Source organism: Moschus berezovskii, chromosome 23, assembly GCF_049115385.1.
Source record: "Moschus berezovskii isolate FMDL1 chromosome 23, NW_MosBer_1.0, whole genome shotgun sequence".
In the NCBI taxonomy this organism is placed as follows: domain Eukaryota; kingdom Metazoa; phylum Chordata; class Mammalia; order Artiodactyla; family Moschidae; genus Moschus; species Moschus berezovskii.
The window spans coordinates 46,167,303-46,187,497 of NC_142482.1; the positions used below are offsets into that span (position 1 = coordinate 46,167,303).

A 20,195-nucleotide genomic window follows, 5' to 3' on the forward strand; every position below is an offset into this window, starting at 1 on the left:
TTTTCTTTTGATTTTCTATTAAATGAAGATCAATGTTAACAAATTGCCCTCTTTGATTTGTCATCTCTACAGAGTCTGTGTTTATTTTTTTAAGAGAAGACCCATTTCACAGAGCATGCATTAAAAGCTGTAAATTTCAAAGACGCTTGCTGTGGGATAGATCATTATGACCATCTCAGGGCTGGATGGGATGGATGTAGATTCAGCATGATTTGTGGATTCGACACGCCAGGATCTTGGTGTACGTGTCAAGTTTACTTGAATCCTTGCGCAGGCACCGGAAGAGGATATAAAATGCAGAACGACGAGTCTCTTCATCGCTGGACACCAGGGATGGGAGTCCTGACCAGGTAATGCGAGCGTCAATCAACTTCTGTCTTACTTGAAAAATAATCTGAATACCAAAAAGATAATGACTTCTCATGTGTTTTATTAGGATTTGCTTATCTTTTTTTGCTTCTAATTATCAAATTAAAATTTGGGGAAGACATACCAATATAAAACTCTCTAGATATGGATTTTGGAGCCAGCCAATGAGAAAACTATTAGGAATCTAAAAAGTAGAAACATAACTCAAGTTGAGTTTTAACTTTCTCCTTTTCTTCCTTTCCACTCTCATCCTTTGATTTGAGGAGAACAGAGAAAGAAGACAAGTAGAACTTCCATAGCAGATGGCCTGGGATACTTTGAAGAAAATGTTGATCTTGGAAATTCTGTTCTCTAGCCTCTGACTCTTGAGAACATTGCAACCACCAGTGCCCAGGAAGAGGAGAGCTTTTGGTGGAACTGTGTGCAATGCAGGGAAGGCTGCACATGTCAAAGACTGCAGTGAAATGCTGATTCCTTTACAGTAGAATCTATCACTATGAATGACTAGGCTCCTGCTTTATGTAGTAGCAGTCTAGCATTTGGAAGTCATAAATATTTTTCTTACAAAATGTGATATTTCCAAACTCTTGTGTATTACAGAGGTCACCTCTTTCATTCATGAACAAAGCAACAAAGCCATTTGCAGGATGCTCACCTGGCTGAATTGCCTCTCTATGAATGCTTGAAGTTCTAGCAGCTTTTTCAGACTCTCTGCGGCACTTGATGCGATAGCATCTGAGACTTCTTCCGTACTCTGCAGGTCCGTGGCTATATGATTCAGAGGTTCATGCCAGGAGTACAGTAACATGAGTATCCACTTACTAAGGTCTTCATTCTAAGCAACCATAAGAAACCGTCTCATTAAAATAATCAGAATTCAGTGGTTTTGGTAACATGTGATGTTTGCTCAGAGCAGCTGACCTAAAATACTTTTGGTTATTCCTATGTGTATGCAGAAATTTTTGAGGGTAGTAAAAGTTGCAAAAGTATAAAGTAGGCTATTAGTTCACACTTTGCTGAATTATTAAAAATCTAGGTTATTTTAGAAACTAAGTCTTCTGATGAGTTTGAATTTGTAACATGAAGAATTTTCTTTTTCCCTCTGAAATTCTACCAGCACTCAGTGAGTTCTTTTATGTTTGTATCTTTGCGTGAGAGAAATCTAAGTATTTATGGCAAGTCAGTGTGTGCCTGCAGTTCCTGACCCAGGAACGAGGGATTCCACCTGTGCCCGCATCATTGTCACCCAGTGATTCATCCGTATTAATGAATCAGAGGAGTCATTCGTATTGATTTTTGATCGGTAATTTGTTTTGATATTACAACAAAGAGACAATGAAGAAGACATGACATTCCTGAACATGCTTTCTTTCCTCAGTTAATACCAATACCGGCCCCCATGCTGATATCAGAAAAGTCTTTTTTGTTAAACTGTGTCCCGGCAGAAAATGGCACAGTGTTGTCTTTAGTAACAGCATCAGTGGGATTCACAATGGAGGGTTTCCCATCCTAGTTCACTGCAACTAGCAGAATTCAGCATGAAAATCCCAGGGGCTGAAGATCTCTAGTTAATATGCTTGATTTCTTTACAGCCATGAACTGTTTTAGTGGTAAAGAACAGAGATCTGGATAGGATTAAATACAATAATGCACATAAAGTGCTTAGTAAAATGCATGGCCATGTAGTAGCTCTCAATAAACTTTTAATTTAAGCTTATTGAAAAATCCCTCCTCTTCTTCCTCTTTGACCTTTTTCCTTTGCTTGATCATCCTCATTATTAATGAGCTTAACAGAGGAAAAGAATGCTGGTATCATTAAGAAAGTTGTAGAGGGAGAAGGTAGTATTCTAAGGGAGGATGCATGTGAAAATATTTTAAATAATGTTAGTACGAAGGATAATGCAGGAAATCAGAAAGGAGAGATTATAACGGTGTAAATTTGGAGCTCCCATAAATGATTGAGGCTTGATATGTAAACTGCGTTGTCCTCAGAACAGAGGCAATTGTTGTGGCCATGAAAAGCAAAGCAATGTTTTATAGGCCATTGTGGAGGAAAGTTACAAATTAAGAATAAAAGGTGACAGAAGAGTCATTGAGAATGACAAATGAAGGTGTCAGAGAAGTAGAAGAAGAATCAGGAGAGCCTTGAAAGGCAGACGTTATGGCTCGGGTGGTGCAGTACAGGACTCCCATGTATGAGTCACTAGTTACAGGGAGTACTCAAAACTGGGTGTGTTTCTTACATAACCATGAATTTTTCAATCTTATATTTTACACATGGAAGTTCCCATTCATTTCCTGTTTTCATACAGAATAATAGCTGCAATCCTGTGTCTAATGCATTGGTTGAACTAAAGTTGTCTGCATGGACAATTTACAGATCTGTTATTTTGCTACTACAGATCTTTAGTCATCCCTTGATTTCACTCATGCTTCATCAACTGCATAATATAATTTCTCTTCAATTGCTTACCATTCCTCCACCTTTTTCTGCATGTACAGTTACCATTACTTCTAATAATCTGAAGCTAGGTAAGCTACATACTGTCTCTTTTGAGCTGGTGAAAAACCCAGGTGAAAGACTCACATTCAACTTTTCGGCTTCTTCTCTTTCTTCGGGCATATGGAGGGAATTGGTATGGCAGCTGTTGGTGGAATTGATATAGTACAGTTTGCCCTGTGCATATTTTAAATCCTGAAAGTGATCACGCAATTAGTTAGGGTTGCTGGGCCTTCAGTAGATGAACCCATTACAGAACATTAACATGTTTGACAGATGTGAAATTTTTTTAATGGGGGGCATCACAAAATTTGAAAGTCATTCTTTTCCTATATTTTCTATATATTGTCTCTATAAAAATGATTTTACATCTAACTTTTCTAAGTTCAACCTTTTCCCTTCTTTATTTTATTATTATTATTATTTTATTTTTTAGTATTTGAACCTAATATAGTACTTTTGTACCAATACTTGGTGCGTCCCAGGTGATGGTAGTGGTAAAGAACATTCTTGCCAATGCAGGAGATATAAGAAGACTCAGGTTTGATCCCTAGGTGAGGAGCATCCCTTGCAAGAGGGTACAGCAGCATACTCCAGGATTCTTGCCTGGTGAATCCTATGGACAGAGGAGCCTGTTGGGCTACAGACAGTAGGATTGCAGAGTTGGACACAACTGAAGTGACTCAGAATGCATGCACGCAGCTGTATTTAACTATTTAATCTCTTGTTTACTGTGGGTTAGAGCCAATATCGGAGAAGACAATGGCAAGCCACTCCAGTACTCTTGCCTGGAAAATCCCATGGATGGAAGAGTCTGGTAGGCTGCAGGCCATGGGGTCGCTAAGGGTCGGACACGACTGAGCGACTTCACTTTCACTTTTCATTTTCACACATTGGAGAAGGAAATGGCAACCCACTCCAGTGTTCTTGCCTGGAGAATCCCAGGGACAGGGGAGCCTGGTGGGCTTCCGTCTATGGGGTCACACAGAGTCAGACACGACTGAAGTGACTTAGCAGTAGCAGCAGAGCCAATATATTCCCTTATAAGGAGTTATACAGTTATGACCGACTTATCTCTGAATCCGCACACCAAAAAGCTTAGTGTTCATTCCAGGTGCAGAAAACAATGTTGTTTATGGTGACAAAATGGTACGTCAGAAAAACATGGCATAAAGTTACAGGAAATACTAAGCAGTGGACTAAGAATAATAAGAGTAGAAAAATTTAGCTAACACATTGATAGAGAAAAACTAATTCCAAGGGAACATTTCATGCAAAGATGGGCTCGATAAAGGACAGGAACGGTATGGACCTAATAGAAGCAGAAGATATTAAGAAGAGGTGGCAAGAATACACAGAAGAACTGTACAAAAAAGATCTTCACGACCAAGATAGTCACAATAACGTGATCACTGACCTAGAGCCAGACATCTTGGAATGTGAAGTCAAGTGGGCCTTAGAAAGCAGCACTAGGAACAAAGCTAGTGGTGGTGATGGAATTCCAGTTGAGCTATTTCAAATCTTGAAAGATGATGCTGTGAAAGTGCTGCACTCAATATGCCAGCCAATTTGGAAAACTCAGCAGTGGCCACAGGACTGGAAGAGGTCAGTCTTCATTCCAATCCAAAAGAAAGGCAATGCCAAAGAATGCTCAAACTACCGCACAATTGCACTCATCTCACACGCTAGTAAAGTCATGCTCAAAATTCTTCAAGCCAGGCTTCAGCAATATGTGAACCGTGAACTCCCAGATGTTCAAGCAGGTTTTAGAAAAGGCAGAGGCACCAGAGATCAAATTGCCAACATCCGCTGGATCATGGAGAAAGCAAGAGAGTTCCAGAAAACCGTCTATTTCTGCTTCATTGACTATGCCAAAGCCTTTGACTGTGTGGATCACAATAAACTGTGGAACATTCTGAAAGAGATGGGAATACCAGACCACCTGACCTGCCTCGTGAGAAATCTGTATGCAGGTCAGGAAGCAATAGTCAGAACTGTACATGGAAAAACAGACTGGTTCCAAATAGGAAAGGGAGTGCGTCAAGGCTGTATATTGTCACCCTGCTTATTTAACTTATATGCAGAGTACATCATGAGGAATGCTGGGCTGGAAGAAGCACAAGCTGGAATCAAGATTGCCGGGAGAAATATCAATAATCTCAGATATGCAGATGGCACTACCCTTATGGCAGAAAGTGAAGAGGAACTCAAAAGCCTCTTGATGAAAATAAAAGAGGAGAGTGAAAAGGCTGGCTTGAAGCTCAACATTCAGAAAACAAAAATCATGGTATCTGGTCCCATCACTTCATGGGAAATAGATGGAAAAACAGTGGAAACAGTGTCAGACTTTATTTTTTTGGGCTCCAAAATCACTGCAGATGCTGATTGCAGCCATGAAATTAAAAGACGCTTACTCCTTGGAAGGACAGTTATGATCAACCTTGATAATATATTAAAAAGCAGAGACATTACTTTGCCAACAAAGGTCTGTCTAGTCAAGGCTATGGTTTTTCCAGTGGTCATGTATGGATGTGAGAGTTGGACTGTGAAGAAAGCTGATCGCTGAAGAATTGATGCTTTTGAACTGTGGTGCTGGAGAAGACTCTTGACAGTCCCTTGGACCGCAAGGAGATCCAACCTGTCCATTCTAAGGGAGATCGATCCTGGGTGTTCATTGGAAGGAGTGATGCTAAAGCTGAAACCGCAATACTTTGGCCACCTCATGCGACGAGTTGACTCACTGGAAAAGACTCTGATGCTGGGAAAGGTTGGGGCGGGAGGAGAAGGGAACGACGGAGAATGAGATGGCTGGATGGCATCACCGACTCTGTGGACATGAGTTTGAGTGAACTCCGGGAGTTGGTGATGGACAGGGAGGCCTGGCGTGCTGTGATTCATGGGGTCGCGGAGAGTCTGACACGACCGAGTGACTGAACTGAATCTTTAGCGAAAGTTAGGAACATTTCAAAAGCTTACTTGGAAGAGTTGGGAAAAAAATGGGCAGTCAAAAATGAAGGATGAAACAAAAGCTAGTGAGTAAAAAGAACTGGGTGAATTTAGTGGAACCTTTAGCTCCGCCTTTTATTAGCTTCTGCTCTACTGTGGGCTCCTTGATTGACCTAAAAGAATTAACATACAACTTTCAAATATCTTCATCAGAAAGAGAATAATTGTTTCCAATTGTAAACTCCCCTTCTAAGGTAACTCTAAACCTATTTGCTGCAAATTTTAAAACAATAATTTGTAGCATTAAAAAAACTACCATTATTCATTTTTGTGACTGGCACTCAGCTTTGTTTAACATGTTCCATACACCCAGTTCACTGCAGAGCAGTTCTCATTTATTGGCTATTTACTCTGAGCCTGGAGAAGAAAGCCCAGAGAGACAGTGAAGGACCAGAAAATCAACATGCTTCCTTTTCCCCAGTCCCACCTAAAAGTGCTTTATGTCAGGTAGTGTTATGGACTGAATGTGTGTTCTTCAGGCTCATGTGTTAGAGCCCTAACTGCCAAAGTACTGTGTTTTGAAAAGGGCTCCGACTTTTTGGGAACCCATGGACTGTAGCCCACCAGACTCCTCTGTCGATGGGATTTCTCAGGCAAGAATACTGGAGTGGCTTGCTGATCCCTTCTCCAGGGACTCTTCCAGACCCAGGGATAGAACCCAAGTCTCTCATATTGCAGGCAGATTCTTTCCCATCTGAGCCACCAGTGAAGCCCATTAAGGTTAAATGAGCTCTTAGGGTGGAACACTGATCCAATAGGTTTAGTGTCTTCATGAAGCGAAACACCAGAGAGTTTTCTCCTTGTCTCTGCATCTCTGCGTCTTTTCCTCTGTCTCTCTTCCCCAACGCCCACCCTGTGTGAGGACGCACAGAGAATCCAGCCTGGGAAGAAAGAATTCTTACCAGAACCTGACCTTGTTGGCACCCTGATCTGCGACTTCTAGCCCCCAGAACTGTAAGGAAATCAATTTCTGTTGATTATTCCACTGAGTCTATTGTATTCTTTTATGGCATTCCTAGGCTACAAATACAAAATCATTTATTTTGGAAATTTACAGAAGAAAATTAATGAAAGGAAATTGAAAAAGTTATTGCACTTCTTAGCAATCTTTGAGATTTCACAAAACTGAATCTTTCTTCGATTTCCACATCTTATGAGCTGATGGCTTCTTTGACCTAGAGACTGTTATTTGACGTTTGGCTGATGCAGCCTTCTTGTTTCAAAGACAGTTTAGCCCAGTCACTTATGCAAAGGTTCCATCTGGGAGCCTGGTGGGCTACAGTCCATGGGGTCGCAAGAGTTGGACATGACTTAGCAACTGAACAACCACCACCACAGTACTTACAAACTCATTGAACATTATTGTGGATTGGATAGTGATGTCGTAGGACAGGTGGGAGGCATTGGTAAACAGTTCTGTAAGGGATTCCAGGGGGATGTCAAACACGTCAGGACAGCAGGACGGGCATGAGTTGCCTTTGCACAGGAGCAGATTTGACATGACCAGCAACAGAAGCAGGCAAAACCCTGTTTAAATAAAAACATGAGCCGTTCTGAGATTATCTTTTCACCTGAGCTTATCAAATCCATCCTTTGGAAGGAAGCCTTCTCTTTCCCTGTTGCTCTGAGCAGGAGTTGGTGCTGTAGTAACTGGGCTGGGGAAGAAGGAGCACTTTCTTGGTAAATTCGGATGGATGATGATGGTATTTGCACAGATAGAGAGTTGGAGAAGTAGGTTACTCCCTGTATTTTTGTATTGCTCCCAGAAGTACTTCTGTGAACTGCAAATATTTGGAACTTAATACTGAGCCAGAGTGTTTAGGCCATTTTTTTTAAACACAGTTTACTGTTGGGACTCTGCAGACTCTGGCAGGGAGGCCCTCTGGAGTTTGCAATTTTTTCACTCTACATTGACTAATGCTTGCATTTTAGACACTGAAATGACATGAAAAGTCCAATTGATCTGTGTGGTTTACCATCACGCTGGGTAAGAGTGAACACATGACTGACTGATTGCTACTATTGAGTACAGAGAGAACACTAAGAGAAAAAGGATACTGTACCTTGGATCTGCTAACTCACCTTAGTAACCCCATGCATATCTTTGATACTTTCCCAAAAGCTTTAAAACATCTTAAAATTTGTGTTTCACAGCAACCCTGTGAGATAGCCTTAACCTTCACTATGATCATCAAGTTGTGTTAATGAAGATGCGATGACTTGGAGAGGGCAAGTGATTTTCCCCAGGTCCCATTATTAGCAGATGCAGGTGACTGGGCTCCAATACACTCATCTGTTTACTTCCTGATGTCATCACACATGCCTGTGGGCTCTCTGTCAGCATGCGTGTAACCAGGACCACATCAGGACCTGTGATGACTCTGCTTAAAGAGAAAAATATTTTGTCTTTTGACTGCGAAACAGCAGTGACCCTAGAACACTGGTTTTATCCACTTGTTCTGCTCTGTCTATAAAACACTCACTGTTAAAGTCTTTGACAGTTATCAGGCTGGGGGCCTGGTTCTTCTGCCTAGCATTTCTTCTAGGCAACTTGGCAGCTCTTCCACTTTTATGCGTCTTTAATCTTCTCATTACATTTGTTTCTTTGAGAAAAGAGCAAATGAATCTCCAAATGGTAATACAAGAATATTACCTGGTCACCACCCAAGACAACATCGTTAGCTCTGCAAACAAGGCCTGCCCTTTCCTGACTTTGACTTTTTAAGACAAAATTTATCTGTCTGGTCCGGAGTACATCCTGACAACCCACGGGGCTTAGTTTTTGAACCATCTCCAAACATCTTCTCTTTGATAGTAGAACTAGACCTTCATGCTTCCATGATGTTTTGCAATATTTCAGAAATTATTCCTGGCCCTACCTCTGGCCAACAGAAGCGTAAAAAATAGACTCTTGCAAGCATGATTTTAATAATACTTTTCTTGTGCATCTTTTTTAAGTAAGCAGAATTTAAGACTGAAGTTAGCAAGAATTGAGTTTGGACAAAAGAACTGATAAAATAGAGATTTTATCCTCCTGAATGAGATCTGAACATGATTCTTTTTTCCAATTTACCAGAACAGTGGTAATTTGATTAAGGATTTGATATCAGCATATACTAGGTTTTCTCTGCTCTTAGTTAGTTTTATGGGGCATGGTATCTAAGAATGAAATCATTATTTAAAATTAGATGATGAAAATAAAAGAAGTGGTTCTCAAAAGGAAGACATATATGTTGGAGAAATTTGGGACTATCTCTCTCATCAACTAAAGAGCTTCTTGTGACAGGCAAGGAGAATAATAGCTTTTATAACATAGATGTATTTGTGTACATATATTTCTGTGTAAGTATACATGTGCTGATTGCAGCCATGAAATTAAAAGACGCTTACTCCTTGGAAGGAAAGTTATGACCAGCCTTGATAATATATTAAAAAGCAGAGACATTACTTTGCCAACAAAGGTCCATCTAGTCAAGGCTATGGTTTTTCCCGTGGTCATGTATGGATGTGAGAGTTAGACTGTGAAGAAAGCTGATTGCCGAAGAACTGATGCTTTTGAACTGTGGTGTTGGAGAAGACTCTTGAGAGTCCCTTGGACCGCAAGGAGATCCAACCAGTCCATTCTAAGGGAGGTCGATCCTGGGTGTTCATTGGAAGGAGTGATGCTAAAGCTGAAACAGCAATACTTTGGCCACCTCATGTGACGAGTTGACTCACTGGAAAAGACTCTGATGCTGGGAAGGGTTGGGGGCGGGAGAAGAAGGGGACGACCGAGAATTAGATGGCTGGATGGCATCACCAACTCGATGGACATGAGTTTGAGTGAATTCCGGGAGTTGGTGATGGACAGGGAGGCCTGGCGTGCTGTGATTCATGGGGTCGTGGAGAGTCGGACATGACTGAGAGACTGAAATGAACTGAACTGAACTGATACATGTGTTATGCATACATATGTGCTTAATTCCTTCATGGAACTTTGGCCCTTATAAAATTTGATTTTATAGGAGGTGGTAAATATAGAAGAATACCCTAATTCCTAATAATGTAATTGATCATTTATTGGTAGATAACCAACTATATGAATTTTTTTCCTGTTAAATTGTTATTGGTGTGTTTGCTTTGGTAGCACATATATAAAAAATTAGAATAATACTGAAAAGATTAGCATGGCCCCTGCCCAAGGATGACACACAAATTTGTGAAGCCTTCCATATTTTTCTGTAACAACTTCGAGGGTTGGGATGGGAAGGAAGGTGGGAAGGAGGTTCAAGAGCGAGGGGACATAGGTATACCTATGGCTATTTCATGTTGATGTTTGGTCAAAAGCAGTACAGTATTGTAAAGCAATTACCCTTCAGTTAAACATCAATAGATTCAATTATCAAAACTGTTATTGGGGCTCATGGATAAGGCAATGGCAAGCCACTCCAGTACTCTTGCCTAGAAAATCCCATGGTTGGAGGAGCCTAGTCAGCTGCAGTCCGTGGGGTCACTAAGGGTCGGACATGACTGAGCGACTTCACTTTCACTTTTCACTTTCACACATTGGAGAAGGAAATGGCAACCCACTCCAGTGTTCTTGCCTGGAGAATCCCAGGGATGGGGGAGCCTGGCGGGCTTCCGTATGGGGTCACACAGAGTCGGACACGACTGAAGTGACTTAGCAGCAGCAGCAGCATTGGGGCTCATATTACAGGTTCAGATAACCATTGTATACTAAAGAGGATCTGACTGCAATCAGATGATGGTGACACTGATGGTGTCAATGATCATTGGTTAGTGATTCATTAACTTTATAGTTGACTGAGAAAAGTAAGCTAACAAACTCTATTGTCCTGATTCAGTGTCATAGCAAGCTATAATCCTTGTCCGCGTTCGCTTTTAGGTGGTATAGTGCCCAAACGTTGAGAAGGAGGCTGTTCCCGTGAGTGCACAGTCATGAGTCCTGCCCAGGGTTTTTGTTCCTGATGTGGGAGGCTGGTCCACTAAGTCCGAAATTTTCTCTCCTGAGCGCTCTCTGGTTCTATCATGTGCACAAGTCTTTATATTCTGGTTTTTTAGTTTGATTCTCTTATTCTTTGATCAGACTAAGAAGTCTCTGCACGATTTATTTTTCAGACCCTTTAGTGCTTTGATCTTTCTAACGTTCATTAGTGTGTTTGCTTCCATGTCTACCTCTCTGAGTAGTTTTCAGTAGGAAGGACTGATGCTAAAGCTGAAACTCCAATACTTTGGCCACCTCATGCAATGAGTTGACTCTCTGGAAAAGACTCATGCTGGGAAGGATTGGGGGCGGGAGGAGATGGGGACAACAGAGAATGAGATGGCTGGATGGCATCACCGACTCGATGGACATGAGTTTGAGTGAACTCCTGGAGTTGGTGATGGAAAGGGAGGCCTGGCGTGCTGTGGTTCATGGGGTCGCAAACAGTCGGACACGACTGAGCGACGGAAATGAACTGAACTGAACTCTCTTACTGTCTGGATTTTGGCGTTTGGCGTCGGCATATTTTCATGAACGTCCTGTCCCTTCTGGTGCAGTGTCTGGTGCACAGCTTAAGCTGGTGGTTCACATCCGGCTTGTCCGTGTTCTCTCCAAACATTAGAGAGCTCTGCTTCCTTCTAGGTGGCACTGCCCCTTGTTTTGATACCATTGCTAATTTTCTGTGATTTCACTTCCTGCCTCATAAGCTTTGTCTTTCTCAATCTACTGTAACTTGAGTCTATTGTCTCTATGTTGGTATCACTATTTTCAATAAATAGCAACCTAGGGTACCTGAGACGTAAAGGGAATAAAATTACAATAGTATTAGTAATAATACATTCCCCCAAATTATAATCCAGTAAGCTCCCAGTTTTAAGTGACTTTCTATCCATGTACTGTTGAGGTTCCCTACTCATTTTTCCTTACTAGGTATTTCAATTTTGAAACAAAATGTAGAAAACAATGGAGTGGAAAATTCTGAAAATCACCTTGGATTTTAGATGCCTCAAGATTAAGTATTCAATTATTAGTTTGTTAGAGTTAGTCGGGTATTCTTAGCACATATAGCCCAGTGTCGGGTGATTGCTATGGAGTGAAGGAGGTATGGTGTGAACTGCAGTCACCACACAGGTGATTGGAGATAAAGAATGCAATACCAGGAAGACACAGGCTCCTGTTTCGGAAGGAAAAGCTTACAGCGTCTGTCATCTACAGGCTAATCTTCAGATTTTCCAAAACACTTACTCTTCCTTTGCTCATTTAAAAATTTGGGTTGTTTGATTTCTCTTCCTACTGAGTTGCATGAGTCTCTCATATATACTTGGATATGAAGCCGTTACCAAATGTGTGATTTGCAAATATCTTTTTTTTCATTCCTTAGGCTGTGATTTCATTGTATTCATGGCTTCTTTTCTATGCAGAAGCTTTTGAGTTTGATGTGGACTCACTAGTTTATTTTTGCAGCTCTTGCCTTTGCTTTTGATGAGTGAGTTGTTTGAGCTACTTGTATTTTGGAAAGCAATCCTTTATCAGTTGTTTTATTTGCTATTATCTTCTCCCATTCTTACCAAAAGACACAGACTGGCTGAATGAATACAAAACAAGACCCATATATACGCTGTCTACAAGAGACCCACTTCAGTCCTAGAGACACATACAGACTAAAAGTGAGAGGATGGAAAAGGATATTCCATGCAAATGGGGAAAAAAACGAATGTCGGATTGACGATTTTCATATATCAGAAGGACACTAGCAAATGATCAAGCGATCAGTCCAAGAAAAAGACATAACAATTTTAACTATTTATGTACCAAACATAAGAGCACCTCAACACATAAGGTAAACACTGATATAAAAGGGGATATTGACAGTAACACAATAAGAGTAGGGCATGCTAACACCGCACCTATACCAAGGACAGATCAACGAAACAGAAAATTAATAAGGAAACATAAACCTAAAAGGAAGTATTAGGGCAAACAAACCTAACTGATATCTTCAGCACATTCCATCCAAATGCAGAAGAATACACTTTCATCTCAAGTGCACATGGAACTTTTACCTTATCTTGTGAGACAAATCAGACCTCAGTAATTTTAGGAAATTGAAATTATATCAAGCATTTTCTCTGACCACAACACTGTGAGACTAGATATCGATAACAGCAAAAACTAAAATCAACAATACAAACTCATGGTGATTAAACACACATTTCTAAATAATGAACAGGTTACTGAAAAAATAAGGGAAATCAAAACATTCCTAGAAACAAAGAACAATGAAAACATGATGATCTAAAACCTAGAGGATGCAACAAAAGCAGTTCTAAGAGGGAAGTTTATAGTAATAAAAATCCTACCTCAAGTATAGGCAACCTAACATTACATATCTTTAACTCTTTAAATTTCTATCAATGTCTTAAAGGTTTTGCATAAAATCTTTCAACACCTTGCTTAAGTTTATTTCTAAGTGTTTTATCATTTTTTGATACAATAGTTAATGGGATTGTTTTCTTTATTCCACTTTATGGTAGTTCGTTGTTGATATATAGGTAAGCAACTGAGTTTCGCATATTGGAATATAGTAAACATAATGTATGCTACATCTTTAAAGCATAGACATTTTCCCACAAATAAAACATATAGATGATCAAGAGGGACATGACAAGATGCTCAGCATCACTAATAATCAAAGGAAATGAAGATCAAAAGCACAAGAGATATCACCTCATGCCTGTTTGAATGGCTAGTACCAAAAATGTAAGAAATGACAAAGTTATTGAGGAAGTGGAGAAAACGGAGTGCTTATGCACTGTTGGTAGGAATGTATACCTGTACAACTCCCAGGGAAACATACTGTGGAGTTCCTTAAGAAATTTAAAAGAGAACAGTTATGTGATCCATTATCGCACTTCTGGATATATAGTCAAAGGAAATGAAATCATTGTCTCAAAGAGAGATCTGTATTCCCATGTTCACTGCAGCATTATTCACAGTAGCCTTGGTATAGAAACAATAATCTTTCAACAGGTGAATGGATTACAACAATCTGATGTGACACATATTCAGTTCAGTTCAGTCCTTTCGGTCCTGTTGGACTCTTTGTGACCCCATGAATCACAGCACGCCGGGCCTCCCTGTCCATCACCACTCCTGGAGTTTACTCAAACTCATTTCCATCGAATCGGTGATGCCATCCAACCATCTCATCCTCTGTCGTCCCTTTCTCCTCCTGCGCCCAATACCTCCCAGCATCAGAGTCTTTTCCAATGAGTCAACTCTTCGCATCAGGTGGCCAAAGTACTGGAGTTTCAGCTTTAGCATCAGTCCTTCCAAAAAACACCCAGGACTGATCTCGTTTAGAATGGACTGGTTGGATCTCCTTGCAGTCCAAGGTAAATATTATTTAGCCATTAAAACAAGAAAGAAATCCTTCATTTGCGGCAACATGGATGAAACTGGAGGGCATAACCCTAAGTCAGCTAAGTCAGAGAAAGACAAATACCATATGATCTCAATTATAAGGAATCTCAGAAAAAAAAAAAGAACTCTGAGTAGAATAATGAGTGCCAAAAACTGGAAGGTAGGAAAATAGGGAGAGATTTTTAAAGGTTACATATTTTCATGTATAAAATAGTAATAAGGTCTGAGGATCTAAGTTTGAGCTTCATGATCTAATCATGGGATCCAATCATGGGATCTAATCATGAGGTTGAACAAGCTCAGGGAGTTGGTTATGGATACAGAAGCCTGGATTGCCGCAGTCCATGGGGTCACAAAGAGTGGAATGACTGAATGACTGAATGACTGACTGAACTGAGGAGAGTGGAACTCACCTGTGTTCTCCTCAGAGCAAAAGTTAAACATGTGTGGTGATGGCAGTGTTACTTAATACAAAGGGAGACTCGTTTCTAATACAAGCACAAATGAGGGTGGACAAGGTGACGGAGGGGTAGGTGGAAGTGGGGTACACCTCTCTCCACCGATGCATCTAGAATGTCTAAAGACGCAGCAGTTCTCACAGAAGACCAGGTGAACATTGGCAGGACTCCCTGAATACTGAGATGGAATATCCGGATCCATACAGAGCTCAGTAGGACAAAGGAAAGAAGGGACAGGGAGGAAGGGGAAAGAAGGAACAGAGTAAGTGGGACCAGCCTGCATCCAGGGGAGAGGGAGTTGAAGAGCAGGGGAGAGATCCCCGCATCCATGGCCGTCCACTGGGACGGGGGAGTCATTTGAAGCGGTTGGGGAGTGAACTAACTAATCTGTGACAGTCTGAATGGAGAGAGAACCACAGAGACAAGTCACGCTGCAGCCTTTCATACCTCGGACAGGGCTGTAAGTCCACTGGTGTCCACAGAAGCTGGGAGCTGGAGCCATGGGGATTGCGAAATGATCCCAGGGTGAGGACTCCTGTTAACCGTGGGGAGTCAGCCCGATGGGATGGGATGGAGGAAATCTGCTGCATGGATGCTTCTTAAGAAGAACCATGAGGCCATAAAAGTAGGGTTCAACTGCCTGTGGGGTAGAGATATCTCTTTCTCCATGCTGGTACCTGTAGGTTGAGCAATAGAGAAAGACTTCAGCGAGGGTGGTCCTTGAGTGCCTGATGCACTAAGCAATGGAGAATTCTGAATGTCTGTATAACCTCCCCTACCCTGTTCTCCATCTAAATTCTGGGTTTTAGCATCGTAATGCTTTTATGAACTTGAATTTCTCCTGGTAGAGTTTCTGGTTTACAAATTAAGCTAATTCCTCACATCTGGCTCATTCGTAGTGTTTCAAGAAACTTTGAGAACCTTCCTTCCTTCCTCTCAAGGCAATACTGCCCTTTACTTTACTACCATTGTGACTTCCCTTACTTTCACTTCATGCTTAATATATTCTATATCTTTCTCTATTCACTATAATTTTAGAAGTTTGTGTCCCTGTGTTAGTACTAATATATATAATAAATTATTAACCTGATGCAGTCAAGAATCAAATGGAATACAGTTACAACAGTAGTAATAAATTACCCCCAAATTATAATCCATTAATGCTCCCATTTTAGAGTGCCTGATGAACTATGGATGGAGGTTCATGACATTGTACAGGAGACAGGGACCAAGACCATCCCCATGGAAAAGAAATGCAAAACAGCAAAATGGCTGTCTGAGGAGGCCTTACAAATAGCTGTGAAAAGAAGAGAAGCAAAAAGCAAAGGAGAAAAGGAAAGATATAAGCATTTCAATGCAGAGTTCCAAAGAATAGCAAGGAGAGATAAAAAAGCCTTTCTCAGAGGTCAATGCAAAGAAATACAGGAAAACAACAGAATAGGAAAAACAAGAGATCTTTTCAAGAAAATTAGAGTTTCCAAGGGAACATTTCATGCAAAGATGGGCTCGATAAAGGACAGGAATGGTATGGACCTAACAGAAGCAGAAGATATCAAGAAGAGGTGACAAGAATTCACAGAAGAACTGTACAAAAAAGATCTTCACAACCAAGATAATCACGATGGCGTGATCACTGACCAAGAGCCAGACATCTTGGAATGTGAAGTCAAGTGTGCCTTAGAGAGCATCACAACGAACAAAGCTAGTGGAGTTGATGCAATTCCGGTTAAGTTATTTCAAATCCTGAAAGATGATGCTATAAAAGTGCTGCACTCAATATGCCAGCCAATTTGGAAAACTCAGCAGTGGCCACAGGACTGGAAAAGGTCAGTCTTCATTATAATCCCAAAGAAAGGCAATGCCAAAGAATGCTCAAACTACCGCACAATTGCACTCATCTCACATGCTAGTAAAGTCATGCTCAAAATTCTCCAAGCCAGGCTTCAGCAATATGTGAACTGTGAACTTCCAGATGTTCAAGCAGGTTTAGAAAAGGCAGAGGCACCAGAGATCAAATCACCAACATCCATTGGATCATGGAGAAAGCAAGAGAGTTCCAGAAAAACATCTATTTCTGCTTCATTGACTATGTCAAAGCCTTTGACTGTGTGGATCACAATAAACTGTGGAACATTCTGAAAGAGATGGGAATCCCAGACCACCTGACCTGCCTCTTGAGAAACCTGTATGCAAGTCAGGAAGCAACAGCTAGAACTGGACATGGAACAACAGACTGGTTCCAAATAGAAAAAGGAATACATTAAGGTTGTATATTGTCACCCTGCTTATTTAACTTATATGAGGAGTACATCATGAGGAACACTGGGCTGCAAGAAGCACAAGCTGGAATCAAGATTGCTGGGAGAAACATCAATAAGCTCTGATATGCAGATAACACCACCCTCATGGCAGAAAGTGAAGAGGAACTCAAAAGCCTCTTGATGAAAGTGAAAGAGGAGAGTGAAAAGTTTGGCTTGAAGCTCAACATTCAGAAAACAAAGATCATGTCGTCTGGTCCCATCACTTCATGGGAAATAGATGGAGAAACAGTGGAAACAGTGTCAGACTTTATTTTTGGGGGCTCCAAAATCACTGCAGATGCTGATTGCAGCCAAGAAAATTAAAAGACACTTACTCCTTGGAAGGAAAGTTATGACCAACCTTGATAGTATATTAAAAACCAGAGACATTACTTTGCCAACAAAGGTCCATCTAGTCAAGGCTATGGTTTTTCCTGTGGTCATGTATGGATGTGAGAGCTGGACTGTGAAGAAGGCTGATCGCTGAAGAATTGATGCTTTTGAACTGTGGTGTTGGAGAAGACTCTTGAGAGTCCTTTGGACTGCAAGGAGGTCCATCCAGTCCATTCTAAAGGAGATCAATCCTGGGTGTTCATTGGAAGGACTGATGCTAAAGCTGAAACTGCAATACTTTGGCCACCTCATGTGACGAGTTGACTCACTGGAAAAGACCCTAATGCTGGGAAGGATTGGGGGTGGGAGGAGAAGGGGACGACCGAGAATGAGATGGCTGGATGGCATCACCGACTCGATGGACATGAATTTGAGTGAACTCCGGGAGTTGGTGATGGACAGGGAGGCCTGGAGTGCTGTGATTCATGGGGTCGCCAAGAGTCGGACATGACTGAGTGACTGAACTGAACTGAACTGAGCTGAATGCTCCCATTTAAAACTGATTTTCTATCTATATTTTATTGAGGTCTTTTAACTCATTTTCCTTACTTTGTGGCTCAATTTTGAAATGAAATATAGAAAACAATGGAGTGGTAAACCCAGGAAATAACCGTCCTTTTGATATGCCTCATTGGTAAGTATGCAAATATTAGTTGTCTTTTTTTCCCCCTAGTGGGGCTGTCTTTGTGCATATCATAGCTCACTGTGGGGTGATTGCTATTGACTGAAGAATGGACACTGTGAACTCTAATTTTCAAACAAGTGAGTGGAGATGAAGAAAGTAATGCCAGGAAGGCACAGGCTTTAGTCTTTCTAGAAGGAAAACCTTGCTGTGTCTCTCATCTACAATATAATCTTCAGATTTCTTGAAACTGTTACTTTTCTTATGCTCCATTAAAAATTCAGATTCAGTTCAGTTCAGTTCAGTCACTCAGACGTGACCAACTTTTGTGACCCCATGAATCACAGCACGCCAGGCCTCCCTGTCCATTACCACCTCCCGGAGTTCACTCAAACTCACATCCATCGAGTTGGTGATGCCATCCAGCCATCTCATTCTCTGTCATCCCCTTCTCCTCCCTCCCACAATCCCTCCCAGCATCAGAGTCTTTTCCAGTGAGTCAACTCTTCACATCAGGTGGCCAAAGTATTGGAGTTTCAGCTTTAGCATCAGTCCTTCCAAAGAACACCCAGGACAGATCTCCTTTAGAATGGACTGGTTGGATCTCCTTGCAGTTCAAGGGACTCTCAAGAGTCTTCTCCAACAACACAGTTCAAAAGCATCAGTCCTTCAGCGATCACCTTTGCCCCTGAGTTGTATGTCTCATGTATTTTTGGATATTAAGCCCTTATCAAATATATGATTTGGCAATATCTTCTGTCAATCTGTAAAATGCCATTTGATTTTGTTGGTGTTCCCTTGTTTGGAGTTTGATGTGGTCCCATTTGTTTGTTTTTGCAGTTGTTGCCTTTGCTTTTGGTGTGAAACCCAAAAACTCGTTGCAAAGACCGATGGCAAGGAGATTACCTCGATGTTTTATTCTAGGGGTATATTCACTTAAAGTCTTATGTTCAACGTTTTCATCCCTTTTTAGTTGATTTTTGTGTATGGTAAAAGACAGGGGCATGGTTTCATTTTTTCATAGGACTATCCAGTTTTCACAGTGCCATTTTTGAAAAGCATGTCCTTTCCCCACTGGATATTCTTGGCTCCTTTTTCATAAGCTAACTGTCAATATATGGGTGTGCGTTTCTTTCTGGCTTCACTGCTTTGCTCTGTTGATCTATTTGTCTGTTTTCGTGCCAGGAGCAAATCATTCTGTTTTGATTACTATAGCTTTCTAATACAATTTGAAATCAGCAACCTTAGTCTCAAACTTTGTTCTTCTTTCCCAAGATCACTTTGACTCTTTGGTGTTTTGAGATTTAATACAGCAGAATAGACCAATAAAAGATGGAAAAAGTACACAGAAGTACTACACAATAAAATATCTTAATGACCCAGCTAATCACAATTCTGTAGTGTCTCACTCAGAGCTACAAATTCTGGAATGTGAAGTCAAGTGGGTCTTAAGCACAGCTGCCCATAAAAAAAGATGATGCTATTAAAGTGCAGCACAGAACATGTCAGTAAATTTGGAAAAGCCAGCAGTGGCCAGAGGACAGGAAGAGGTTGATCCTCGTCCCAATTCCCAAGAAAGGCATTATTAAAGAATGCTTAAGCCACTGAACAGTTGCACTCATCTCCAGTGCTAGTAAGGTTATGCTCAATCCTCCAGGATAGCCTTCAGCATTATGTGAATCCAGAAATTCCAGATGTTCAAGCTGCTTTTAGAAAAAGCAGAGGAACCAGAGATCAAGTTGCCAACATTGTTGGAAAGCAAGGGAATTCCAGAAAAACATCTGCTTCATTGACCTCAGCAAACTGTGTGGATCACAACAAAGTGGAAATTTCTTAAGGAGATGGGCATACCAGACCAAACTTACCCGTCTTCTGAGAAACCTGTATGCAGTTCAAAAAGAAACAGTTAGAAGAAGACAAGTAACAATTAACTGGTACAAAATTAGCAAAGGAGGCTGTCAAGGCTGAATATTGTCACCCTGCTGATTTAACTTATATGCAGAGCATGTCATGCGAAATACTGGACTTGATGTGTCCTAAAAGCTGGAGTTCTAAATTGCTGGGATAAATAACACCATCCTCAGATATGTGAATGATACCCTCTAATGGCAGAAAGTGAAGAGGAACTAAAGAGCCTCTT

At 41.0% G+C, this 20,195-nt stretch overlaps 1 protein-coding gene and 1 non-coding gene across 2 annotated transcripts; one reads left to right on the forward strand and one right to left on the reverse strand.

Moving 5' to 3' along the window:
- Nucleotides 1-202: 202 nt before the first annotated feature.
- Nucleotides 203-15,242, reverse strand: LOC129543436 (placental prolactin-related protein 3-like). The gene is made up of 5 exons (XM_088831408.1): nt 15,188-15,242; nt 7,221-7,402; nt 2,957-3,064; nt 1,025-1,204; nt 203-394 (listed from the first exon to the last, which is right to left on the reverse strand). The coding sequence occupies exons 1-5, from the start codon at nt 15,240-15,242 to the stop codon at nt 203-205; spliced, it is 717 nt and encodes a 238-aa protein (XP_088687534.1).
- Nucleotides 9,986-10,093, forward strand: LOC129543920 (U6 spliceosomal RNA). The gene has a single exon (XR_008683377.2). It is a non-coding gene; the product is annotated as a U6 spliceosomal RNA (small nuclear RNA).
- Nucleotides 15,243-20,195: the final 4,953 nt, after the last annotated feature.